Raw genomic sequence first — 27087 nt, forward strand, 5'->3', positions numbered from 1 at the left:
CCTTATTTTTTATTTTATTTTGGTTTGCATATTCGAAATAAACACTTTTTTTTTGCTAACTTATTCATATATATTTGGACTGTTGTTATTATTTTTGCACTTTTAGATGCTAAACTGCATTTCATTATCTCCCTACCTGCACTTGTACTTTATCTTCACTTTTAAGTATTTGAGTACTGCACTGTATATGGGTATATTAGTTAAAACTTAAAACTTTAGAAGAAAATACATATTTTTAAATGAATGTACATTAAAGTAACATGTCAAAGAGAGGTCATATGAGTGTAAATATGAATTAAAAAGATTAATCAGCATCATTGACCTCATGTGTGATAATAATAATAATATCAGCTGAGTAATCAGATTACTCGGCTGAGCAGCAGCTCCTGTGACCTCCCGACAGTCCGTTTCAAGATGGCGGCGGCTCCGAGTGGAGAATTTACACATCTCCGATAAAAACTAATCCGAGCGGCAGCAACTTTAAACCCGCGCTCTGTCGGAGGATGAGACGGAGACACGGACGAGTCAGAACTCAAGAGAGGAGATTAACCGTCGGGGACGACGTCGGAGTTATGGAATAATAAAAAAGAAAAAGAAACAGTTGCTGGTAAGGAAGAAACAAACCCAGCTAGCTTACGTTAGCTTTAGGTGTTACGGTCCAATTGGTGACCGTGTTAACTGTAGCTATGACAGCCACGGTTGCTGTTATATGTTTGCAGTCGTGACAGATGAATGTAAAACACTCAAACACACATCTGTGCCACGTTAACGTCTCTTTGTTTAGTTGGTTCGTTTCTTAAAATTAACGGACGCATCGGGCCGTTGGTCGCCAGTTAACGAGGTCGCGCGTTGAACCGTAACACCGGAGCAGCTAACGCGTTCTACACTTAACTAACTGCAGCTACCACACCTGCCGACCAACAACAGGCGGTTTGTAACAGTTGGTTACAGGTGGTAACCTTCTTTAACTAGCAGTCAGAGAGTGTGAAGTGTGTGTGTGTGTGTGTGTGTGATGTGGTCGCTAATGTTAACCTGCTAACGTCAGCGATCTGCTATGTGGGTTAGTTAGTTAGTTAACTAGTTAGTTAGCCTAGTTTAGCTCGTTTTTTAACCGGTAACCTTCACGTGCTTGTGACTCAAGCTGCCTTTATGTCGTGCGTGGATTCACGTTGAGCCTGTTTAGGGGAGAAAGTGGTTAAATTGTGTTAATAACGTACAGATTTTATGGTTGCTATAGGTGTTACAGCGGTTGTGGTGACCCTCGGATTGAGTGACCTGGCTGGTATTTGTGTTTATCAAGTACTGTCAGGTACAGGTGTGAGTTACCTGTGACCTGAGGAAGCCTGGTTGCTCAAATAAGCCACCTGTAACGGCACCCACCTGTCAATCAAAGCGTCCACGCTCTTAATCCTGCATAACTTTAAGCCTTAATATAATGTGAACAGGTGAGTTGTATATAAATTCACCCTCAGTACAGTTGTCATGAACGGGGAAATTAGCTACAGAGACCAAAACTGTTTTTTGTACCAGGCTGTAAACATGTTTATTTCTGCTGTGAAGTTGGACATTTGGACATGGGGACTTATGGAGACTGACTCACTTCTGGAGCCAGCCTCAAGTGGACGTTTGAGGAACTGCAGTTTTTGGCTTCACTTCACAGGTTGCTTCTTTGGTTTTGAGCATCCAGACACCTTAAAAATTGAGTAATTGCAGTTATAAACTGGAGAATTTACTCAAAAACAGGAAAGAAAGGGGCAGTCGGTAGCGTAGTGGGTTTAAGCGGCCGCCCCGTGTGTGGAAGCTATAGTCCTCGCTGCAGCTGGCCTTAAAACATGTATAATAATTGTAAAACTTACTTCGCGGATTTCGTTTATTGCGGGTTATTTTTAGAACGTATCCCCCGCGATAAACGAGGGACCACTGTACTATCATTAAAGGCATAAAAGGCCCCAAAAAAAATCTTAAAAAAAAAAAAAAAACAGGAAAGAAAGCCGACATGTTTTTGTTTTCAAGATTTAAATCTTCTGGAGCCAGCCTCAAGTGGACGTTAGAGGAACTGCAGTTTTTTGGCACTTCACAGCCTACGTAGGTTGCTGCTTTGATTGCATCAGGAAAAACTACGTTGTTAAAATAAACATGCCGTCATTCGGCCTCACCTCGGCTCCACCGATGACCACCACGTCTTTGCCAGGATCTGCCTAGATGGTGGCGGTCAGCACTGCAGATTTTAAAGCTTAAAAGCAAATTCCCATCGTGAGCAAGAACTCGGTGACGGTGGCGAGGAAAAACTCAGTTTGAGTAGTTTAGTCTTCTGTCTGTAGTTTGCCAGAGGGCTGCGATGGTTTGTCACTGTTTACCGTCCTCAAATGTCTCGTTTTGTCCACGACACAAAATACAGTGGTCCCTCGTTTATCGCGGGGGATCCGTTTTAAAAATAACCCGCAATAGACGAAATCCGCGAAGTAAGTTTTACAATTATTATACATGTTTTAAGGCCGTAAAACCCCTAACCACACACTTTTATACACTTTTCTCAGACAGGCTTTAACATTTTCTCTCTTATTTAAACTCTCAAAGTTCAAACTTTCGCAGATTTAACAAAAATAAGTACAATACTGTATTAGTAAATGAAACCAGAGATCAAAACCTGTTTCCAAGCCCAAACATTTTTAACAAATTTAATTTTAATGATCAATCTACGAGGTTTGACACATAAGAAATGATTACCAGTAGCTCACACGTATTTCCGAACGCATTTTGTACAGTACTCCCTTAGCCAATCAGGACGCAGAACACAATGCGCGTTCATACTGTACAGTACGCTGTAAAAAAAGCAAAATTACACTAAAAAAATCTGCGAAACAGCGAAAGGTGAACCGCGTTATAGCGAGGGACGACTCTATATTCAGTTTACTGTCACAGCCTCCTGAGACCCGAGCTTCTGTTTGGTGTGTATTTTTAGTTTCTCATAATTGTCTTTGAACAATTAGTAGCCTTCACAAAAAACTACTAAACTGACCACTAGACGTCGCAGTAAATGTCCCTGAATGAGGACAATAGGTCTAAGTTGAGCAAATTAAAGTGTCCCCGTATGAGGACGTGGGGTCGCAGGAGGACATAGGACCAAAGAAACCTGAAAATATTCAGATGAGAGGAGCAGAAATCAGAGAAATGGACTCAAAGCTTTTAATAGAAGGTCTGTAAATCTGATTTTTGTACGTCTAATGTGCAGCGGCTTTATGATGTGAATCTTTTCAGAGCTCACATACAGTCGACAACTAATCGACTTATCGTCACCTGACCCCAGCTGATGATGTGTAACCTCTTGTAAAAAAAGTTCTAAATAATCAGTTCATGATTCGTACTTTTCCAAATCCGCTGAAGCGAGTAATCTGATTGATGATTTACCGTCAGACGTGCACTTCCTCATTCACGTCCATATTTAGCCTCCAGAGCAAACCAGCCAGCTGTGTGACACAACAACAGCACAACAAAGAGTCTCAGAGGGAGGAGGAGGAGGAAGGAGGAAAGGAGTTGTTTGCTTCAGTTTTAGTAACAGACTTTGACTGCTCCTTCTGCAGCCTGCCACCTCCTCCCTAACACTAACGTCGGTCGGTTTCTCCACACGATCGGCAAGAACAGAAGTCGGCTGACGTACGCTCGCGGCAGAATGTGAGTAAGATGTTTGGCCTCACGTCTGCTGTGTGAAACTCGCTTCTTTTAAAGCTGTTCCAGGATTTTTAAGGATATATTTGTTGCTCCTCGACTTTTTTTCAGACACGTTTTTATCCACAGTTTTCTGACACATTCAGCTTAAACTCCCAGGTTTACCTCCCGTGATGCGTGTGACCGTCGGAGCGACAACCATCTGCTCCTCCAGAGACCTGAAGCACCGCGGGTGTTGTTGTGTTTGCACTGTGTGTGGTTGTAGGCATCAGGGAGCAGCACGTTAACACAGCGTGAGTCAGCCGTGAAGGTATCAGCTCCCACATGTTCCTCGTGTTGTCGCACAGATGTTAAGATGAACACACTTTGAGACTGTCGGGCTGTTTTTCTCTCATCAGGTGTCAAATATGAAGATTTCCCTCCGGCTGACGAGACATCTGAAACTAGACACAGAATGAAACGGCGGTGTTATTTACAGGGTGACGTCTGATGATAAACTGAAATAATAAATAAAGTATGAACCGTTCTTTAGTCGGTAATCAATAAACGCGTTGACTGACGGGTGGGAAAGAGCCCGTGATGCAAAGCGACATGTTTGCTGTGAAACTGGTCTTTGTTTTGAGGATGATGGAAACAGTTTGGGATGCAGGTTGTTTACTGCGGCTGTAAATGTGTCAGCGTTTGTAGAGTCCGTCTTTTTTTTTTTATGTTGATACGACACTGACAGCAGCTGGAACACCGTTAATCCTGTCTCACATATATGGTCACAAAAGCTAAACGATCACGTACACGATATGTTTATTGATACGCAGCAGGCGGGTGACGTGGGGGCCGGTCCGCCTTGTCGTCCGTTTAAAAAGTTCTGCTAATTGAACCAAACTCACCACCTTCCTCCTGAGGCGTCACGCCAACACTTTGAGAATAGTTCCAGGAGGAAGTGGGAAGTTTTGAAGTCAGCGGCTGTTTTCGTTTCAGATATTACAGCACGTACACTGAATATTTTTATAGATATGAAAAAACTAAAAATGTAGCTCGAAGAAATCATCCAGAAACTTATCGTACCATCAATAACTATAATAATTGCACTCCTGCACCATAATACGGATTCTGAAATCAGCCAGGCCTCCAGTATAAACACATTTAATCTGTAAGGTGCGGTTGGTTCCTTGTTCTCCTCACGATGGCGTGCTTTGATCCGTGTTTGCCTTCAGTCCAACAGCTCTCATTATAAACGGCGTTCTGAATGAGTAAACAGGAATGTCACATCGAGTTAATGAGTCCAGAGCTGACCTACATTCTCGCTGTGAAGGAGAGTAAATTATTATTCTGGAATAAATGCGCTGCTGTTTTTAAAATGATGCTTCGTCTGTTTGTCTTCCAGGACTCGCAGGGCGGTGAAGGGCCCGTTGTTTTAGCCCAGCATGGACAGCTTCTTCAAGGCAGCTGTGTGTGACCTGGACAAACTGCTCGACGACTTCGAGCTCAATACTGGTAAGAATTCATTCATGCGTATGTTTTTAGTTCATCTGCGCGTTGTTCGGTTTGTTAAATGTCCCCAAAAAAAGAAAAATAAGAAACTCAGACCGGTCAAACCTCCACAAACTCTGATACTCGACCTGCTGTTGTTCTGACTTTGTTTAGCAGCTTCTAAAGTCTGACTGAAATTTATGATGATTTATAATCATGCATACAGCTAAAAACAACAGGCTCGACAGGTAAACATGAAACTATTCTGTGCATGAATTCATCTATCAATGAAAAATGTATAAACAAAAATATATGAGCATCAAATCTTCAACTTTGAGAAGCTGGAAGTGACAAATGTTGGAGAAACAACAACCTGAAGGAGGAGAAGCATCTTATGAAGGGTAACACACATGAACGTACGAGCTTTAGTGTTGACAGAGATACACGGGTTTGAAGAGACGTTTAAAAAGAGATTAAGACAGAAGAAAAACTCTTTGCTGTGACTCAGTCAGACTAAAAACTCATGAAGAGACGAGGCGGTCAGCGGAAAATATCCGAGCCCTGCTCGCTCCTGTTTGTCTGAGTCGGGTGAAAAAAGGTGAAAGAGCTCAACGACGCCTCAGCATGTGTGAGCTAAACAAATAAACAACACGACGTTCTGTCTCCTACATATGTTAACGGCTGCTCTGAGATCTGTTTGAATGACTCGATAATAAGAGATTCTTTGAGTTCAGGGTAGAGAGGAGAGTCACGTGACCAGCCACGTTGCGTGGTCACCTGCTCTGAGTTTATCTCGTTGTCTTGTTGTTGTTTCCTTCACAGAGGAGCTGGAGTGTAAGTCTGTTTTCCTGAAGCCGCCCGTGTTCCCCTTCTCCTCTCTGGGCTCTCAGTGTTTGTCGTCAGAGGCGTCCACCGTCCCGCCGAACCTCCCCGACCTCAACTCCCTCCATTATGGCTCCGCCACCAGCTGCCCCGACCGCTCCGGTGCTCATAACCGCAGCGGCGGCGGTGGTGCAGACGACAGAGAGGTCAAAGGTCAGCCTCTCACCGCCGTGGACCTCCTCTCCTCTGTGGATCGGCGGCCGGCTCAGAGCTCCGCCCCTCCCTGCCCGGACCGAGCGCTGAAGCCGGTGTGCGACCTCGTGAACGACACGAGCTCGGCCATCCTGGTCAGGGCCAACAGCCACGATGCTTTCAGCGAGCTGGACATGGTGGAGAAGCAGATGGAGGAGATGGAGGAAGAGGAGCAGGAGGAGGAGCTGCTGGTGGACTTTAACAGCCCTGTGGTCAGTGTCCACAGAGAGGAGCAAGACCAGAGCAACGCCGAGGAGGAGCAAGCCTCCGCGGGGAAGGACGAGCTGCTGAGTTTAAACCCCCACGAGCCGAGCGGCGAGTACTCGGCCTCGCTGAGTCTGCTGGACGTCATTCTTCCCGCCGCGGTGGAGCGAGGCTGCGAGTCGACGGATGATTCGCTGTCACCGAGGCCTGAAGAGGAGAAAGACTGCGAGGAGGCGGCGTGCACAAACCAAGCAGTGGTTAACTCCTCAGACCACTGTGAAGCGCAGAGCGCTGCGCCTCCTGATAGCGTTAAAGACACGACAACAACCTCAGTGAACGACGAGGAGGAGTCACAAGAAGCCTCGGATAAAGGCGAGGAAGAGCCTCCTGCTGGTGAGACAGGTGAGACAGGTGAGGCTCCTGCAGGTCCGCAGTCTGGGGAATGTGTTAGCCTATCATGCCTGCCCTTAGCTGTGTCCATGTGTGGAGCTCTGGTGAATTCAAACACCGCAGAAGAAGAGTCGGGACAAGCTGATGAGGTCTGTGAGAGCACCGAGGCCGACGCCATGTCGGCCCTGGAAGCCCGAGAGGACGCGTCCCATTCAGAGGAGCCTGTCGACTCGTCCGCAGAGGGCAGGGCGTCACCGGAGGGGCAGCGCCTCCCCTCTGCAGATGCTGCCTCATGTGATCGCCCAGAGCCCAGCCCGGTGGATCCTCCAGAGTTCGGCTTCGAATACCTGCCAGAGAGCGACCAGGCCGAGCTGCTGGTCACGGACGAGGAGCTGGATGCGTTCCTGCGGGAGCACACCGAAGCTGAGCAGGGCGGAGGCATCTCCGGAGATTTCACCCAACCGGAGAGTCTCTCCGAACCAAACGGAGGTTTGGAAGAGGAGCCGAGGAGCTGTGGACGGGAGGATCTCGAAAGTCTGGCCTCTCCGGAAAGCGACAGAACGATGTGCGTGTCCGCAGAGGCAAGTTCGAACCCCGGTGCTCCGTCATCACTGCTGCAGGACTCTCACCAAGAAGAGCCCGAGCTCTCCTCTGGAGTAAGCCATTCTTTGACCAGCAACACTTTCCAGTCCCAGCACAGCAGTAGCCCCGATCAGCAGCCCTCCTATGGAGGCGCACGGCCTAAACAGCTACACTGCCAAACTGCGAGATCTCCACCAGCAGGAGAAGAAGGCGAGGAGCAACAGACGCTCGCGAAAGAGTCGAGCCAAGCAGAGGACGGAGAGAGTTCACCCACGAGCCCCAGCCCTTCAGAGGAGCATTCCAACATCAGGGACCTGAGCCCTATGTACGCCTCTCAGGAGCCTCAGGAGTACAGCGTGGGGTACGATGAACTCTCTGAGCCTCCGCCTTACCCCGGCGAGCCAGCAACCGACGGCGCCAGGCCCGTTAACTGGAAGAGGGAAGGAGGCGAGGAGCTGGGGAGCCGACAGCCGGCCTGGGTGCCCGACTCTGAAGCTCCCAACTGCATGAACTGCTACCAGAGGTTCACGTTCACCAAGAGGCGGCATCACTGTCGAGCCTGCGGAAAGGTAAGCGGCGCCGGATCACCCGACAGCGATGTGTTCACATCAAATGTTTGTGTTAGGAGTCTTTATGTGTCTGTAAATCTGACAAAACTCGCCAGATATTTCAGATTTTATCTGTTTCAAATTTGTGTTTTTATGTTTGGGGATGTCACGATTCTTTAAATCCACGATTCAGTCGGATTTTCCAGCATCTCAGATCAACAGTTTGTTGGTTTTAAACACGCTGACAGCTTCTTCTTTAAGAGTTTGGCTACATGTTGCCGTATCTTTTATCTCCGTCTCAAAAACTCAAAAGAAACTCACACAAAGAATCACAAACTACCTTTTTAATTTGATAACACATTTGTGGCATAAATTGATGTAAACAGCTGTTTTCTCATCAGAACGGTCGGTCAGGATCTGACCGCTTCAATGAGATTATAAACTCAGCAGGTGCTAGATGCACAGAGGAAACCAGGTGGAAACTCGCCAAAATAAAATCGTAGATATCAACGTAATTATCTAAACTATCAATCCAAAGATCAGGATTTTATTTAAGGTGTTTTAAATTCACAGAAAATTTATTTTGAAATGGCGGCGCTGATGTTTGCTGAAGTGAAATATAGAACCGGGCACGGCGTCGTCGAGAGGGTTAAACAATAACTTAAACTGTTAAAAACAAAAAGAAGCTGAAGAAAAAAGCTTTTAATCTCAGACTCTGATCAGATTTAGATCTGCAATCAATAATGTGAGATCTAAATTAATTATTCAACAGCGTCTGAGAGACAGCTCTGTCGTGTCGTCGACGTGTTTCCGGGGACAGAAGATTTTCAGCTTCAATTATCTGTTTGTTTGTTTTGTTTTGCATTAAATGTGTATTATTATTATTATTATTATTATTATTATTATTAGTAGTAGTAGTATTGTTATTATTATTATTAATCGTTGTTCGAATCCAAAACCGGCTCACCGTCGAGTCTTTTATTCAGATTAACTTAAACTCCCTGACAGCTGCTGTCGTCTATAAAAAGGTAAACTACACGATATCAAATCAAATCAGTGCCATATCTTTTTTTTTTGTTGTTGTTGTTGTTGTTGTTTTTGGACCGGTCGACATTTGAGGCCATCTGGTTAAAATTTCCAATAATTTATTTAAATAACCGAGTCAGCAGATGGCCGAAGGTTTTCTTTTTTACGATAACGGCTCACCTGCAACAAACGAGGAGACGCCCGGGAGAACCGTCGGTCCCGGTTTGACTTCGATACTTTCAATGAAATCCTCAAATATTTAACAACAAGTGAGCAGCGGCTTCCTTTGAGAACATTCAGGCCGGAATACGAATCATCTTTCACATCTGTAAATAAGATCTTTCTGCAAATGCAACGAGACGCGTGAAGTGAAGGTGAAAGGTGTCATCGTGTGTGTGCGTGTGTGTGTGTTTTCGGTGAAACAGATTAAGTCTCAGGACCAAATATAGCTCGACGCAGAGAGAGCATGAGTCAGCAGTTCTTTTTTCGGCTCCTCTATAGATCCCCCGCTGAGCCGAGCGTCCTAAAGACGGAGCTAAATCCTTTAAAGGCCACTGATTAAAGCAGCATTAAGGATGTTGTTGTTGTTGTTCCCAACATTAACAAACACGTCTGTGTGTGTGTGTGTGTGTGTGTGGCAGGTTTACTGCGCCGTGTGCTGCAACAGGAAGTGTAAGCTGAAGTATCTGGAGAAGGAGGCTCGCGTCTGTGTCGTCTGCTTCGACACGATCCACAGAGGTAAGTTTTGTAAGTCCAATCCCAGATCTGCCCCCCCCTCAGACGATTCTTTGACGTGCACGGATCTGGTTTGGGTGTCCTGAAATCATCCCGCAGTGTGATTATTAACAGAAGTGCACAGTCACTCAGGAGTTGTTTGATGGCCGAGGAACAATAGGGAGGATTTATACTGTCCACCCAGCTGTGAATCACTCACAGAGCCCTGAAATTGGATAAAGCTGTTGTTTGATTTAAAGGTCCAGTGTGTAAGATCGGAGACCTTTTAGATATGTGTCTGTAATATTCATAACTATGTTTTCATGCCTGCACGATCACCTAAAAATAAGAAACCTTGTGTTTTTGATGAGCTCTTTCATGGAGGCCGTCATGTTGAAACACCGCGTTTCTACGGTAACCCAGAACAGACAGTTAAACACTGAGTCTATGAAGGTGAGGGTGATGTGAGGAGATTGCAATGCAGCGATCCTGCACACTGGACCTTTAAGCGATGCTGTAATAAAAACCTGCGAGTGCACAGCGGTCGTCGGCCTCTGTTGATGGAACGTGGACGCAGGCTCTGTGACGTCACCCACAGGTTTGTGGAGAGCTGTGTCTGAAGATCAGACTCATCTGTAGATGAACGCCGGTGTTGTTCTGTCATTACTCGTCTTCCGCCTCCTTGAACCTCCTCCGGTGAACGACGCCTGGCTCTGCCGCCAAACAAACTTTTCCCGTCTGTTGTTCCTCGTTGGTGGAACGTCCTACCGGTTCTCTACCTTCACAAACCTCCAGCTCTTCAGTGAGGACCTCCTCTCCAACACCACCAACAGCTGGACGTGATAAACCGCTACTGTCGTTACAGTCCGACCACGATCATCTGATCTCTATCCACAGCCTCCCATCACGTGTAAACGAGCAACTTTTGTTGCCGTTAATCACTTCATCAGGTGATAATATGTCAGTGTTGTGTTGCTTTGCTGCCCCCAGGAGAGCAAAGAATGATCCAATGCTGCTCAGATGTTTCAGCCAACATCCCACCGGACACGTCTCTGTCTCGACGTGACGTCTGAGCTGTTTTGATCAGTCCTCAACGTGACTTCGAACCCATCAGGAGTGTTTTGGATGTTTTTTCTAGTTTATGTGCTTCTAAATATGCTACAAATTGTTTCTCTTTTGGCTGTTTTATTTTGAAAAACCGCCATTCCTGTGTCTGACGTTTGAAACATCGACTCGAACGGCTGCGATTAGGTCCAGCGGACACAGAACACGTTACGTCCGTGACTTTTATGTACGTGTCATATTTACGTATTTAGAAGCAAATAAACCCCCAAAAAATCTGAGCAAGTTCACAAAGTCTGGCATGAAAACGCTGCTGCTGGAGTTTCATGAACGGTGACGTACCCGGTGGAGTTTCGCTCTCAGTCGTCTTTCAGATCCTAAAAAGAGAATTCACTCGTGGGCATTAAAACTTGAATAACGTCACAGCAACGTTTTCACAACGCAGCCGGTGAATATTTAAGGCGGAACGCACAAAGTGATTTCTCTTTCACGTCTTTGTGAGCAGACGGGTGAAGAGTTTAACGTCTTTAAAAATATATATATATATTTCACATCTGTGTGTGCGTGTGTGTGCGTGTGTGTGTGTGTGTGTGTGTGTGTGTGTGCGTGTGTGTGTATGTGCGTGTGGTTTGTTTGATGATAAAAGGCTGAGAGACAGAGAGAGACACAGACAGAGAGACAGACAGCGAGAGAGACAGAGAGATACAGAGAGACAGAGAGAGACACAGAGAGAGACAGACAGACACAGACAGAGAGAGAGAGAGAGAGACAGAGAGAGACAGACAGACAGACAGGCAGAGAGAGACAGACAGACAAAGAGAGAGAGACACAGACAGCGAGAGACACAGAGAGAGACAGACAGAGAGAGACACAGAGACAGCGTGAGAGACAGACAGAGACAGACAGAGACAGACAGAGAGAGACACAGAGACAGCGTGAGAGACAGACAGAGACAGACAGAGAGAGAGAGACACACAGACAGACAGAGAGAGACACAGAGACAGCGAGAGACACAGAGAGACACAGAGAGAGACAGACAGACCAAAAGAGAGAGACACAGACAGACAGCGAGAGACACAGAGAGACACAGAGAGAGACAGACAGACCAAAAGAGAGAGACACAGACAGCGAGAGACACAGACAGAGACAGACAGAGAGAGAGAGACACACAGACAGACAGACAGAGAGAGACACAGAGAGAGACACAGACAGACAGAGAGACACAGACAGACAGACAGACAGAGAGAGACACAGAGACAGCGAGAGACACAGAGAGAGACAGCGAGAGACACAGACAGACAGAGACAGACAGACAGAGAGAGACACAGAGACAGCGAGAGACACAGACAGACAGAGACAGACAGAGAGAGACTGTCTCACCTTTTTATAGTTAAAAACTGCAGCATGGACGTGGAGAGAGACGGGAGGGGGAAGATGGATGTAGAGGGCAGGAGAGAGGGAGGAGAGTTATAGCAGGGCACTGGCATTTGTCCTTGGTGTGTGTGTGTGTGTGTGTGTGTGTGTGTGTGTGTGTGTGTGTGTGTGTGTGTGTGTGTGTGTGCGCTCTACAGCACCTGCCTAACGCAATAGACATGTGATGCTCTCACACACACACACACACACACACACACACACACACACACACACACACACACACGATGTCTAAATTAAGACGCAAGAGAGAGAAAAAGAGGTGATCCACTTTCTGTGGCCGGCGGATGCTCGAGCGGTGATGCGATCCTTCTCTCCTCTCCGGCCCCACCGTCTGCTCGTCTCTCGGTCTCGATCGTCTCCTCATCTCTCGTCACTCAATCGCTCCTCTCTCAAGGGGGGAAGGCAGGAGCGTGGATCAAAAACCAGGGCGGGGGGCAAGGGGAAGGCGGGACCACAGAGAGGGGGAGAAGGAAGGGGGGGGAAGCGGGGGAGGGGCGGGGGCAAGGAAGGCTCAGAAAGGGAAAGCGGGGAGGGGTGCGGGGGGGGGCGGGAAGGCGGGGGAGCGGAGGGAAAAAGGAAGAAGGGGGCGGAAGGCAGGTAGAAAAGAGGGAGAGAGGCAACGCCGAAGAAGGGGAAGGGTAGAAAAAAAAAAAAAAGGGGAAAGGGACCAAAAGAGGAAAAGAAACGGAAAAGGAGCAAGGAAATAAAACCCAACCTCAAAAAAGAAAAGGCAGGCGAAACAAAAGAGACAAAGCAGGGGAAAAAACCAAAGGATGCGGAGAAAAGAGGGGGATGAAAAGAAAAAAAAAGAAAAGAGGGAAAACAAGGAAACGGGGAAAAGGGAGGGGGGGCAAAGGAGGGGAGGGGGGGGGGGGGGGGAAGAAGCGGAAGGGAAGAGGGAGCAACGGAGAGGGCAGGGCTGAAAAGCAGGGGAAAGAAGAGAAAGAGGAGATCAAAGGGAAGAACAAGCCGACAAGGAGGGGCGAAAAGGAACAGAGAAAGAAAGGGGGAAAAACAAGGGTAAGGGGGATAAGGAAAGATCAGGGAGGAAGGGTGGAGCGGGAAAAGGGGGGGGGGGGGGGGGAAGCGGGAAGAGGAGGCAGGAAAGAGAGGGAAAAAAAGCTCACGAAAAGAAAGGGAGGGAGGGGAAAGGGTCGGAGAAAGGAAAGAGTAAAGAGAGCGAGAGGGGAGAAGAGGGCCCATGCAAAGCGCTCTCTCGTGGGTCGATCTCGCTCATCTCGGGATCATTGCATGTGATCTTGTTAGCAGCATGTGAGGCTCACAGCCTAGAGCTAACGGGCTAACAACAGACCGAGATAGAAAGAGAGTGGTGTTGTGTTGAAATAAGCGAGAGCAGCGATGGGAGTGTCTGAAGTCAGGCTGAGGGTTAGGCTCGCTGTGATGTGGACTGGTTGAGTCTGAGCAGAGGGGACGATGAGGTAAGGTTCAATCTGACTGTTGTTGTTGTTGTTGTTGTGTTTCTGCTGCTGCTGCGTGTTCAGACGAATATCCCCAAACATCGAACAGGGGTCATGAGCAGATTTTGGACTTATTTAGCCTCGAGCCTCGGATGACTTTTTTTTTTTTTTTGTGCCTCGTCATCCTTTCCTCGCAGAACAAGGTGAAACAACTCTGCTGTCTAACAACACTTTTTTTTTTCCTGTACCGTGTTTGCCGTTTGCTTCCTGCGCACACACTGTCGTCGCTGTCGGCACACAACAGATCGATAAAGATCTATGACGCTTAATCAATGTAATGCAGACGAGCGCCACATCAGCATTTTTGCCTCAAAGAGTGTGACCCGGAAAAGCCTCCGAGAAGTAACAAGCGAAGCACGCAACGTCCCGTTTGCAGTAACCTTCGCTCATCTGTGATGCTCTGTAGGCGAAGCCGGAGCTGCCGATCAGCTGCAAACAGTGACGTGTGGCTGCAGGAGTGTGCAACACAAATTCAGCGATTACAGTAATCTCAGTCACCGCCTCGTGGTCAGTGCAGCGCGGCGGCTGTCACGCCGTTTTAAACTGTCCTCTGAGCGGACACGGGTCACGCTTTCTCTCTCTGATCTGAAATCAGATCGCTCAGCAAAAGTATGGTCCTCATCGTCGGGCCGAGTTTCTGTCGTCGGAGTCATCGAGTGTCAAAGAAAGATGACACGAGGAAACTTCTTCAGAGGAAGAAAACAACGATTTGACACCAGCGGTTTTATAAAGAGACCGGACTCGAGGTGTTAACTGGATATAGACACGGTGTAAATCTCTGTCTACTGCTATGTTAGATTAAAGCTTCTCAAACTGTGGTACACGACCGACCTCTAGCCGTACGTGTTTTAATACGACAAACTGTCGAACTCGTGTGTAAATGCTGCTTTAGAGACGACGATGAAGCAGAAGAAAGCTGTTTGACTGTGAGATGAAAGCCCGATTCAAACCGTATCCAGTGCTGAGGTGAAACCACCACGCGGTTTCCCATTGAATTGAACAGGCATGCTTTTATTTTGGCTGCCAAAACTCGACGCAACGCCTGGTTAGGTCTGAAAAGTTCTTCAACATCTGAAACAAATCTGAAAGGTGAAATGTAACCGGAGAATGTGCAGACCGTAACAGCTTCATCACGGGTAGACTGACTTAAATATGACGTGAAACACAAACTAGAATTGTGTTTTTAAGCTTTTAAACATTCTTTTATGTCACACTTTTATTATTAAGCTACCGGATAACTTCAGAGTATCTTATTTAAAATATAAAAATATGAACTTATGCTTACGAAGCCTACGAAGAACTGTTTCCAAGCTCTGTGTCGTGACTCTGGTAGTCTAAAAATCCGTAAAGATGTGGATCATCAGCTGACCTGACGCCCGGTTGCTCAAACAAGCCACCTGTAACCACACCCACCTGTCAATCAAAGCGTCCACGCTCTTAATCCTGCATAACTTTAAGCCTTAATATAATGTGAACAGGTGAGTTGTATATAAATTCACCCTCAGTACAGTTGTCATGAACGGGGAAATTAGCTACAGAGACCAAAACTGTTTTTTGTACCAGGCTGTAAACATGTTTATTTCTGCTGTGAAGTTGGACATTTGGACATGGGGACTGACTCACTTCTGGAGCCAGCCTCAAGTGGACGTTAGGGGAACTGCAGGTTCTTATTTCTACAAGCTTCACTTTATTGTATAAAGACCAAAACAAGTTAAAAAATGTTTTTTTGTCCGCAGTTTCAGTCGATTTCTGGTAATCTCCGCGTTCCTTTGCAATAACCAAAAGAATATTGACTCACGCTCAGTACTGCAGCCGCTTTATTTCGGATTTATTTACAAGGATATCTCCAAAACACTGGAGTCTTATATGTTGATGGGTCCAGCATGTGGTCCACACTTGGCTTGATGAGAAGTGACTCTATTCGACGGACTCGCCGTGGCTTCACCTCACAATGTCTGCACAAAAACCTCATGACAATCCATCCAGTAGTTGTCGAGATGTTTCAGTCTGATTTCATCAATCAACTTGAACTTTGTGCTAAAATTAACACACACCTGTGACATGGTTCTCCTTGTAGCTCAGGCCCTGGAGCGGATGATGAGTCCTGCGGGTCCCAGTCCGAACCCCAACGTGCCATCTGAGTACTGCAGCACCATCCCCCCTTTGCAGCAGGCTCGTGCCGCCGGCACTCTTAACTCTCCTCCACCGACCGTCATGGTGCCTGTGTCCGTTCTCAAACACCCAAACAACGACAGTATGATTACTCTTCAATACTGTACACAGTCTGTGCATCACTGTCCGTCCTCTGTCCCGGGCCGTGCCGTGACGAGATCTTTCTGTGTGTCATCAGGTTGCCCTCGCGAGCAGAAGCGCGTGTGGTTCGCCGACGGCATCTTGCCCAACGGAGAGGTGGCGGACACGACCAAGCTGTCGGTGACGAGCCGCCGGAGCTCGCAGGAGTTCAGCGGAGTCGCCACAGACCAGACGACAGTAAGACGGCAAAGACAAAACCAGTCGGCTCGTTTTCAGAAAGTTCTTCCTCTGGTGGTTAATGAGCTTCTCGTTTCAGCCCGGCTCTGCGGGGTCAGAGGTCGGCGTCGGTGGCTCCTCCTCGTCCTCCTCCTCCTCGCCCGAAGCTTCGGGAGCCGTGGAGGTGGTTCGACTTCCTCTGTCTGGACCCTGGGATTACGCGCTGCTCTCTGGAATCGGCTCTTCGGTGAAGAGGGTTCCCAGCCTGCTGCCGGATAACGAGGACGAGCTCCCTCCTCTGCTCATCACCACCGGAGAGGACGAAGCAGGAGGTGTGTGTTTGTTAATGAGCGTTTGCTGAACGAGGATCTCGTGTGAGTTTCACCTCCTGTGCTCAAAGAAATCAGCTAATTAGACAATGAAACTTTGTGAAGGAGACGATTTTCTGTTGTTAGATTCTTCTCATGTCAGCTAAATCTATAAAAAGCACTGAGCACAAGAGGTTAAAAACCTCAAGATGTCTTTATGTCCTCATATTTTCAACTTTGATCTATGTAAAGCCAAAGACTGACCGAAGACTGACCAAAGACTGATCAGAGACTGACCAGAGACTGACCGAAGACTGACCGAAGACTGACCAGAGACTGACCAGAGACTGACCAAAGACTGACCAAAGACTGACCAGAGACTGACCAGAGACTGACCAGAGACTGACAAAAGACTGACAAAAGACTGACCAACGACTGACCAAAGACTGACAAACGACTGACCGAAGACTGGCCAAAGACTGGCCAAAGCGTTGGGCTCTATATTGATCAAACTTATTCTCTCAGATCTGACCTGAATATAAACGATCACAGAGCCCAGAATGATCGATCCACCAGAATCTAATCTAGCTAAACAAAAAAAATCCCCCCAAAATGTAATCTGATTACTTTCTTACTGAACCCAACGAACAAATATCAGATTATTTGTGTCTGGCTTTTAGTAAATCGCCTCAGTGTCACTTTGTCAGACGTTAGAGAAGCTAAATTTAACTTGAAAGAAGAAGATAAGGTCACACAAGTTCTCATCAAGTCTGATGTTGCTTTCACACCATGATAGTCCTGGTGGGGCTCATCGAACCGGACTAAAAACTCAGCTGTGTCGTGACAAACAGCCGTCACCTCACAGCAGCAGTTTCATATTCTCACATTTAACCTGAGTTGTGTTTTTCTTGTAGATGTTCTGGTTGAGGAAAGTCCGGCTCCGTGTCAGATCCTTCACTTGTTAGAAGAAGGAGGACCTCGACCTCTGACGTTCGTGCTGAACGCCAACCTGCTCGTCAACGTCAAACTGGTGACATGTGAGTTGGAATCAAACGCCGGATTTAAAAAAAAAAAAAAGCTCCCTCACGTTTCCGTCCACGTTAACTCTGTTTCTGTTCGCTCCGTCAGACTGCAGCCGGCAGTGCTGGTGTTTCGGCTCGAACGGGCTTCAGGCTCTGGGGCAGAGAGAGTTGGTGTTTCTGTTGGAGTGTTTGCCAGAAGAAAAAGCTCTTCCTAAAGACCTCTTCACGCTCTATCTCAACATTTACCAGGAAGCTCAGAAAGGTAAAGAGCAGCTCATCCGGGACGTTTGTCAAAGAGGGGAAAAAAACCCAGATGAGCTACAGAATCCTGATCTTCTGTTTCAGGGAAGTTTCTGGAGGAGCTGGATAACGTGACGTTCACGAGCAGCTTTCTGGGCAGCAAAGATCACGCCGGGATGCTCTTCTTCTCTCCCACCTGTCAGCCTCTCGACGGCCTCACTCTCCCTCCTCAGCCTTTCCTGTTCGGTCTGCTCATCCAGAAATTTGAGGTGCCCTGGGCCAAAGTCTTTCCACTCAGGCTGCTTCTACGGCTCGGAGCCGAGTACAGCGGTGCGTGTCGCCTCTGTTTCATATTGTCTTGATTCAGTCCGAATCAAAAAGGTCTGCTTTATTCTCGTCTCTAATTTGTGAAGATTTGCTGATCTTCTTCATCTTCTCTGATATCAAACTGAATATTTTTGGACTCTTCGGTCGGACAAAATTAACACTACACATTTAAAGTCTGAAGAAATCATGCTCACCTGCAGAGCACGAAGAAAGAAAAGTTGTGATCATAAAAAAGTCTTTCTGTATTTTTGTCTCTGAGAGAAACCTCAGAAAGAAGTTCGTCCCCGCCTACGATTAGTTCACGTTTTTAATATCCTCAAATATTATCTTGATCGTGTTATTTGATTGGATAGACGCTCTATAGCTGAAAAACTTCAGACTATCCCTCCCACAAACATAAAACATAAATCTGTAAATCTGAGGTATTTATTAGATCCTGACTCTGAGAAAGATTTTTAACTTGATCTTCTTTAATGGAACATTTTGTCTGGAGCTCCGCTGTGGACGCCGACGTCCCACTTTAAAACCCTCTCTGCATTAGAGACGTAACGGTTTTACAGTAAACCTCGGTCAAATTTTATGTGATTAAAAAAAAAAGACTTTATGTTTAAGTTAATCTCATTATCTTGGTGGATTATCGGGATGTGTATTGACAGCCTCACCCTCTAAGTCTCGCGAGCGACTTGCGATGAAGGTGGAGCCTGTGACGTGGGTATGGCAGCATTTCTGCACAGCAATTAAGAATATCACGATAACATCGTTAAGCGTCATAATTTGGTCACTATAACTGAAATGATCGTTACATCCCTGCTCTGTATGAACGTCAGATTAATCGATAATGAATGTAGTTACGTCATCTTTCTTTTTTTGACTTTTAAAGACTTAAAATGTTCAGAAATCTGTTTTTTTATTCAAAGTAACGTCCGAGGAAACACGTGACGTCAGCGAACGCAGCACGAATAAAAAATAAACTTTGATAACTCGTCGTCGGTGATGGTGGATGTTTAACAATGAAGACTCCCATGATCCCTCAGTACTTCACGACATCATTTGTTTTGACATGAGAGTGTTGAAACCTCGAGTCACCAAACTGTTTCTAATTCATTAAGTGAGTCTTCTCTCTCTTTCAGTTTATCCCACTCCGGTGACGAGTGTTCGTTTCCGTGAGTCCGTGTATCGAGAGACCGGACACACCATCATGAATCTGCTGGCTGTAAGTATCAAAACTCCAGCAGAGTCTGACATCGTCTTCTTTTTGTCTGAAGCTGAGTGTGTTCGACCGATCTTGATGAAGCGTCCGAGGAGGTCTCTGTCTGCTGTTCCTCAGTCACTGCTTCACAGTTTCATCACCGCGTGATCGTAAACAAACGTCAGAGCTTCGTTCAGATGAGCAGACGAGTATTCTCAGAAACAGATAATAAGAGAACATTGTCGATCTCAAGTGTTTTTTGCTTTTTAGATGAAAGCTCTTCGTGTTCGTGCCTCGAGGATTTCGGTTTTGAATCCTTCCTTTGTCTTCGGCTCTTGTGTGTTCACGTCGTGTTTGAGCTCATCAGGAGGCGTGACTCCAAATCTGTGCGCTAAAATGACCAGCGATGAGGTCTGACGAAGCTTCAGCGAGTCCGGCTGTAAATGTAGACGTTATAAATACAGCAGATATTAAATCTAACATGCTTTTAATATTCATTTAGCTCTGTTTGTTTTTGGTTTTATCTCAGCATTAAACACAAACAGAAGTTTTAGATTTCACTCCATCTTTACAAATGTGAAGCTGATTTGATATCCAGCATAAACAACAACCAGTGATGTAATAAGTTACTACTGCCGCCAATAATGTAATTTTCATCACATTGCACACGACGCAGCACTCTGTCTCCTTAATAATCATAACTCATGACATTATTGGCAAGTTAGTATGTTCTCATCGGACACAAATCAAATTAAACTTCCTCGCGTCACTATTTGGCGGCGTAGATTGCGAGATGGACTGTGATGGTCCGTGAATCCACCTGGATAGTTTCAGAGATGTTTTTTTCCAAAAGTTGAACCTGGCTCAACTTCTCTCCCGGACGCCGGTGACGTTTTTGGCAGAAACACACGACCCTCCACTGAAATGAACTGAAAAACGTTGCCAGTGTCTGAACACGCTTAAACATTTTAAAATATGTGTGTATATATAAAAGGCCAACGCGTTAACAGACTCATTGAAGGACTCCAGTGTGAAGAGAAAAACATTTCGACTTTTCATTGACTGAAACTCTGAATTAATGCGGTCACGTGGTTCTTCTTCACAATAATCTGAATCAGCGAGAATCACAGGCGCAACATGAGCTCAAACCTCAACGTTAACCGCAGCAGACGGACACGTAAATTAAAAAAACAGTTCAACATTTTGCAGACGTCATTCAGTATTTCTGTTTCTTCTTCACAGGACCTGAGGAACTACCAGTACAGCCTGTCGGTCGTGGAGGGCCTGAGGATCCACATGGAGATGGGCCACAGCTACATCGACATTCCCAAAGGGAGCTTTAACGAGGTGAGACTGTAAGCCGTGAAGGAACAGTTCCACGTTTTGGGACACAAACTCATCACAGAGAGTTAGACGAGGAGATATGACACACGTGTCTTCTCTATTGATCTTCTCTTCTTCTAACTCTTGCAAAGAAAGCGAGTAAGAGTGGAGCTGGTCGTTGTCGTTCTTACGCATTTAACTCATTTCGTGTCTCACTCTGAGTGATGACAAAAGACATTTCTCTCACGTTAAAAATAAAACGACAGACGGTGAATCACTGTAAATAATTTGTGTGTTTTGAACAGATGCAGAAGGTGGTGAACGCGTCCAACGAGCACGTCATCAGCATCGGAGCTCGCTTCAGCTCGGAGGCCGACTCTCACCTGGTGTGTTTCCAGAACGAGGACGGAAACTATCAGACTCAGGCCAACAGCATGCCGGGAAAGACCCGCACAGGTGAGGACGAGAAGAGTGATGCTTCCTGTGGTCCCTTCACTCTCTGGACATTTGTATTTCAGAGACACCGTTCACCTGATCACAGGTCTTGTTGGTCTGTGTGTTGTTTCAGTGACTGGAGCCAGTTTTGTCGTGTTCAATGGAGCCTTGAAAGCTTCCTCCGGCTTCATCGCCAAGTCCAGCATTGTTGAAGGTAAAGTTGCTGATTTGTTGACTCTTATTCTACACCGCTTGACTGACTCTGACTAACTCTAACTGGATCTTGTGTGTCAGATGGGTTGATGGTGCAGATTCCTCCGGAGACGATGGAGTCTCTGCGCACCGCCCTGAGGGAGCAGACCGACTTCCACATACCCTGTGGTAGGAATGACGGAGCGGAGGTCCGAGAAAACGTCACCGTCCGCTGGGTCGACTGGAGTTCACCTGTCAACACAGGGTAACTGTACATACACACACACACACACACACACACACACACACACACACACACACATACACACTCACACACACACACACACACACACACACACACACACACACTCTCACACACTGTCACACACTCTCACACACACACAACTGTTTGTGCCAACTGTCCACCATGGCACTACTATGATATTGCACACTGTGTAATCCATCTGTTCATACATGGAGTCACTCTGTGTTCCAAGAGCCTCGAAAACACTAAACTACAGATACAGATACAAGATACAAAACCCAACGATACGCCGATACTTAACCCCAATGATACTAAATTACAACGATACTAAACTCCGATACTTAACCCCAACGATGCTGAACCCCAACGATGCTGAACACCAACCATACTTAACTCCAATACTTAACTCCAACCATACTTAACTCCAATACTTAACTCCAACCATACTTAACTCTGATACTTAACTCCAACCATACTTAACTCTGATACTTAACTCCAACCATACTTAACTCCGATACTTAACTCCAACCATACTTAACCCCAACGATGCTTAACCCCAACGATGTTTAACCCCAACCATACTTAACTCCAACCATACTTAAACAATACTTAACTCCAACGATACTTAACCCCAACCCTACTTAACTGAAACAATACTTAACTCAAACGATACTAAACGCCAAAGATACATAACTTTCAACATATTAAATCCTAATGATATAGGATAAAAATGTTCTGACTCAGATGAATTCCTAATTGATCTGTAATGTGATGTTCTGACTGAACTCCTCGCCTGCAGTAAAACCAGCGGTGTTGATGGTCGACCTCTGGATGGAGTCCGCAGCGTCAGAGTCCTTCAGGACACAGAGTTCGAGTCGGACGGACGAACTATCAAGTGCACTGAGGTGAACTTTCCCTTTTTAATTAACCACTCCTTCACACCCCGCAGGAGGTTTGACAGTCCAGGTGTTTGAACATGTGAACGTCCCTCCAGGTCTTCTACCAGCTCAAGAATCCGGACTGCAGCCTCGCCTCGGTGCTGTCGTCCTGCAGCGTCTTTCAGAAGGAGATGGCTTTGGCCACCTGCGGCGCTCTGACTCCTCACCTCACCGTCCTCACCTCCAGCGGCATCAACTCGCTCTCTCTTCGCATCTCCACGCAGGCTGACATGGTGAGAAAACAATGCTTGTGACGGGGATTTAGTCGGGGCAACCTTGTGTTAACGCATGTGGATGTGTTTGCTCTCAGGTGGAGTACCAGGCCGGTTGCGGAGGTCGACTCCTCCCTCAGCGCTACATGAACGAGTTGGACAGCGCCCTGATTCCCGTCATCCACGGCGGTGGCGCCAGCGTACCGCAGACCGCCATGGACATGGAGTTCATCTTCTACATCACTCACACCATCTAACACACACTCAGAGTATTAAAGGTGGTCGAGCACACAAAGAGGATGAGGAGGAGGAGACGTAACGTTCCCACGCTCAGGTGGCAGGATGTGAACTCGATGATCCGCTGTATGTTTGTGTGTTCCCGTGCTCACCAAAGCTGCTTTAATACAAGAAGCCAAACACTAAAAACATGGACGACACGACCAAAAACAACCAAACTATTCGTCTTTTTTTCTTCTTCTGCTCTGCCTTCCAGGCTCCACGCTGACCTCCGTCAGCTCGGAGCTCCTCAGTGAATGTTTCCCCACAGACACTATGTTGAAATGTCTCTTATTTGGATGTATTTATTATATTTTAATATGGGCTCACTGAATGAAACGATGACATTAAAGCTAAGGGACTTTACTGACTGCAGTATTCAGATTACTTCAGAGGTGTGATCAGGTGCTACTGTAAATGTACGCCTCCTCTCAGAGGTACGACGCTCTCATTTCATGAACTGGTGTATTTATAATACTGCACAGTGAAAACAACACGGGGCCTCGCGCAAGAACGTCCAAAAATCTCCGAAATCAGCCGACAAAAACACAAAAATATTTAGCTCCGATAACAAGTGGCAAGCGTGCTAGCCTCAGCTAACTGCTACATGCTAGATTAGCTTAGTTAATGTCAGCAGAATGATAGCTAACCAGCCAACAATTGATGTCAACGAAGGTAGCGTTTTGCTAAAATAAGCTATCAGACGCAACTAGCTCGCTAACGATTGACTTCGGTTAGCTAGCTAGTGTTTTGCTCAAACTCTAGTTAACTAGCTAGTTAATCTACGTCAGTAGTTAGCTAGTGTTTTGCTCAAACTCTAGTTAGCTAGTTTGTTAATCTACGTCAGTAGTTAGCTAGTGTTTTGCTCAAACTCTAGTTAGCTAGCTAGTTAATCTACGTCAGTAGTTAGCTAGTGTTTCGCCAAACTCTAGTTAACTAGCTAGTTAATCTACGTCAGTAGTTAGCTAGTGTTTTGCTCAAACTCTAGTTAACTAGCTAGCTAATCTACGTCAGTAGTTAGCTAGTGTTTTGCTTTCTTTAGCAGAATGCTAGTTAACTGGCTAACAAACAGTTTATGTAAATTAGCTAGTGTTCTGTAGCAGACAGAGCTAATTGCTAATTAGCATTTTGCTAACATTAGCTAGCTTAACATATACAAGCTAGCACGTAGCATCGTTAAGTAGTTGGCACAAAATCCCTTAAGTTTAATCGTAGATGACGAAACAAAATATTTCTTGCGTGAGGCCCGTTTTGTGTCAATAACAGGTATTTTATTCGTATACGTGAGGATTAAAAACAACACGGCGGCTCTCTTTGTTTGCTGAGCAGTATTTTCCAGCTCTAATTAAAAAAAAAAAAAAAATACCAATGATTTTTCTTCAGTTTAAATGATCGTACTTTGCACAGCTGATGGGATCTTCACATCAACGTTTTATGACTCTTATGACACATTTTGCAAGTCATCTCATGTTTGTTTGTATTTTTGTTTTTTTTTAAGATTTAACGATCTATTATTAATGTACAGGCTTTATGAAACTTTAATGACACTTTGGGTAATGTGCTTATTTGCTTTCTTGCCAAGAGTTAAAACTATAATAGATACCACTCTCCTGGTTAGCTTAGCTTAGCTTAGCTTAGCTTAAAGACTGGAAATGGGGAAACTGCTAGCCTGGCTTTGTCTAGTTAGTAAAAATCTGTCTAAAACTCTCAAACGAACACATTCTATATCCTGTTTGTTTAATTGTTAAAACAAGAAGTGGTGGTTTTACGGGAATATTCCAACTAGCCAGCAGCTAACGTAAGCAAAGCTAGCATTGCTAACTTTAGCGGTCAGATAAAAAGCTAGCTAATGATGTAACTAACCAATTGGTTTAAATTAGCTAGTGCTTTGTTATTGTTATCTATCATATACAACTAGCTGGCTAAGGATTGAGATAGTTATCACTGAGAGCTTGTTACTAGTTAAATACTAGCGTATTGCTAGTTAGCTACCTAACTAGCATTTTGCTACAGAGCAAGACATGAGCTAACTAGCCAGCTAATCTACATCATTAGTTAGATAGCTAGTTACATCTGATAGCTAATGTTAACAAAACTACTACTTTACATCAGTTGTTAGCTAGTTAGCAAAGCTAGTTAACTAGCTAACAACTGATGTAAAGTAGCTAAGCAAAGCTAACGGTAGCAATCATATATAGGTTGCTAGGTAACAGTTGATGTAGATTAACTAGTGTTTTTTTCTCCTAGTTAACTAGCCAACTTAAAATCGTTATCTCACGAAAGAAAATCCCCCGTAAAGTCACAGCTTGTTGTTTTTCTGTTTTATTTTATAGAAAAGAAAGAAAGCGAATAAGCAGATTTCCACAAAATATTGAACATACTTGTAAAAAAACAAAACAAAATAACTCCGCTCAGCAGCAAGTATTTTACCACATGGTGAAAAGCGTCAGACCAGTTTCATGTTTTGAATTAATTTAATGTATTTTCTCGACAGTTTGAGGCACTTTAGCACCATTTTAAAAAACAAACAAACAACTCCTCTGAGTCTTCTCAGTGTGTGACGGTGTACAGCAAGTTTAAACAGGCGTTTCTTTCTTTCCCACGAAATTTAAAGCTAGATCAGAACTGCCATTTTTTTCCTCGTTATGAGTGCTGTGGTCGAAGACGGGACTTGTGGTTTAATAAATACTCCAATATTATTATAATAACCAGATTAGCATGTACTGTTTTTGAAGTATAGCTCAGCGTTTTCGCATCGTCCAGTCGTCCCCCAGAGTCTCACACTTTTAAGTCAGGAACTTTGTCCAAATGTACAAAAGATAAAAATGTATGCATAGAGATTTTTGTTCTTGTTTTTGTTTTGTTTCTTTTATTTCTTAATATTGAAGAGTTATTTTTGGAATCATTGGTATAAAAGTTTTAACAAAAAAGAAAAAAGAAAGAAGAGTTCATATTTTTGATAGGACACATAGGCTACATTCATTTTGCAAGTTTGTGTAGCAAACGTTCCTTAAGCACTGAGAAAAAAAACAAAAAAAACTAATTCAACAGTTAATTCTAAAAATAATCAAATCTAATATATCATTTTTTTGTCATAAAGTGGAAAATATCTAATCCCAAAAATGCAATGCATAAAGATGAATGTGCAGGTAAAGGTGTTCAAAAAAAAAAAAGATGAAATAAAAGCAGCTTTACACCCTCCGTCAACTTTTTTTTAGCTGATGCCTCGTTTGTGGAATTCAAAAATGTGTCAATGCTCAGAGAGTTCATATTTAGTGGGTCGGTAAAATGAAAGAATCCGCGAAATATTTTAATCTTTTTGTCACGTGAAACAAATAAACAGCTAATCGAGCTAACTAGCTATCTAAATACTAGCTAACTAGCTACATCAATCCTTAGTTAGCTTAGTTACATGTGGTAGCTACTCTTAGCAAATCAGTTAAAACTAATAGATACCACTTTCTCAGAAGCCTGCAGCTTCTTAGCTTAGCTTAGCATAAAGACTGGAAATGGGGAAACTGCTAGCAAAGCTAGCGTTGCTAACAATTGGTTTAAATTAACTAGTTCTTTGTTAACGTTTAATAGTTACCACTGATAGCTAGTGTTAGCAAGATATTAGCAAATTGCTAGTTAGCTACTTAACTAGCATTTTGCTACAGAGAGATCAGTTGTTTGTTAGCTAGTTAACTAGCATTTTGCTACAGAGAGATCAGTTGTTTGTTAGCTAGTTAACTAGTGTTTTGCTACAGAGAGATCAGTTGTTTGTTAGCTACTTAACTAGCATTTTGCTATGGAGAGATCAGTTGTTTGTTAGCTAGTTAACTAGTGTTTTGCTACAGGGACATGAGCTAACTAGCCAGCTAATCTAGATCAATTGTTATATAGCTAGTTACATCAGATAGCTAATGTTAGCAAAACTACTATTTTACATCAGTTGTTACCTAGTTAGCTAGTGTTTTGTTAACGTTATCTATCACATGTAACTAGCTGGATAAGGATTGATGTAGATAGTTACCACTGACAGCTAGTGTTAGCAAAAAACTAGCAAATTGTTAGTTAGCTAGTGTTTTGCTACAGAGCAGGACATGAGCTAACTAGCCAGCTAATCTACATCAATTGTTATATAGGTAGTTATCACTGATAGCTAGTGTTAGCAAAATACTATCAAATTGCTAGTTAGCTACTTAACTAGCAATTTGCTACGGAGCAAAAAACTACATTTACGTCCTCCGTATATACGCCATAT

At 44.9% G+C, this 27087-nt stretch overlaps 1 protein-coding gene across 4 annotated transcripts; it reads left to right on the forward strand.

Moving 5' to 3' along the window:
* Window positions 1-384: 384 nt before the first annotated feature.
* zfyve16 (zinc finger, FYVE domain containing 16) lies at window positions 385-26048 on the forward strand. Of its 4 annotated transcripts, none has more exons than XM_019278648.2 (18): window positions 385-607; window positions 5048-5157; window positions 5956-7952; window positions 9599-9695; window positions 15723-15899; window positions 15996-16135; window positions 16215-16446; window positions 17337-17459; window positions 17551-17706; window positions 17790-18014; window positions 19142-19224; window positions 20443-20547; window positions 20829-20979; window positions 21092-21172; window positions 21253-21415; window positions 22215-22320; window positions 22410-22586; window positions 22664-26048. In XM_019278648.2, exons 2-18 carry the CDS (start codon window positions 5088-5090, stop codon window positions 22820-22822), a joined length of 4242 nt encoding a protein of 1413 aa, XP_019134193.1. In that variant the 5' UTR covers window positions 385-607; window positions 5048-5087; the 3' UTR covers window positions 22823-26048. The 4 variants fall into 4 exon arrangements, with proteins under 4 accessions (XP_019134193.1, XP_019134197.1, XP_019134194.1 ...); XM_019278649.2 differs by lacking the exon at window positions 385-607 and adding an exon at window positions 3527-3672; XM_019278650.2 differs by lacking the exon at window positions 385-607 and adding an exon at window positions 3834-3959.
* The last annotated feature ends 1039 nt before the right edge of the window (window positions 26049-27087 follow it).

Source organism: Larimichthys crocea, chromosome IX, assembly GCF_000972845.2.
Source record: "Larimichthys crocea isolate SSNF chromosome IX, L_crocea_2.0, whole genome shotgun sequence".
Lineage (NCBI taxonomy): Eukaryota > Metazoa > Chordata > Actinopteri > Sciaenidae > Larimichthys > Larimichthys crocea.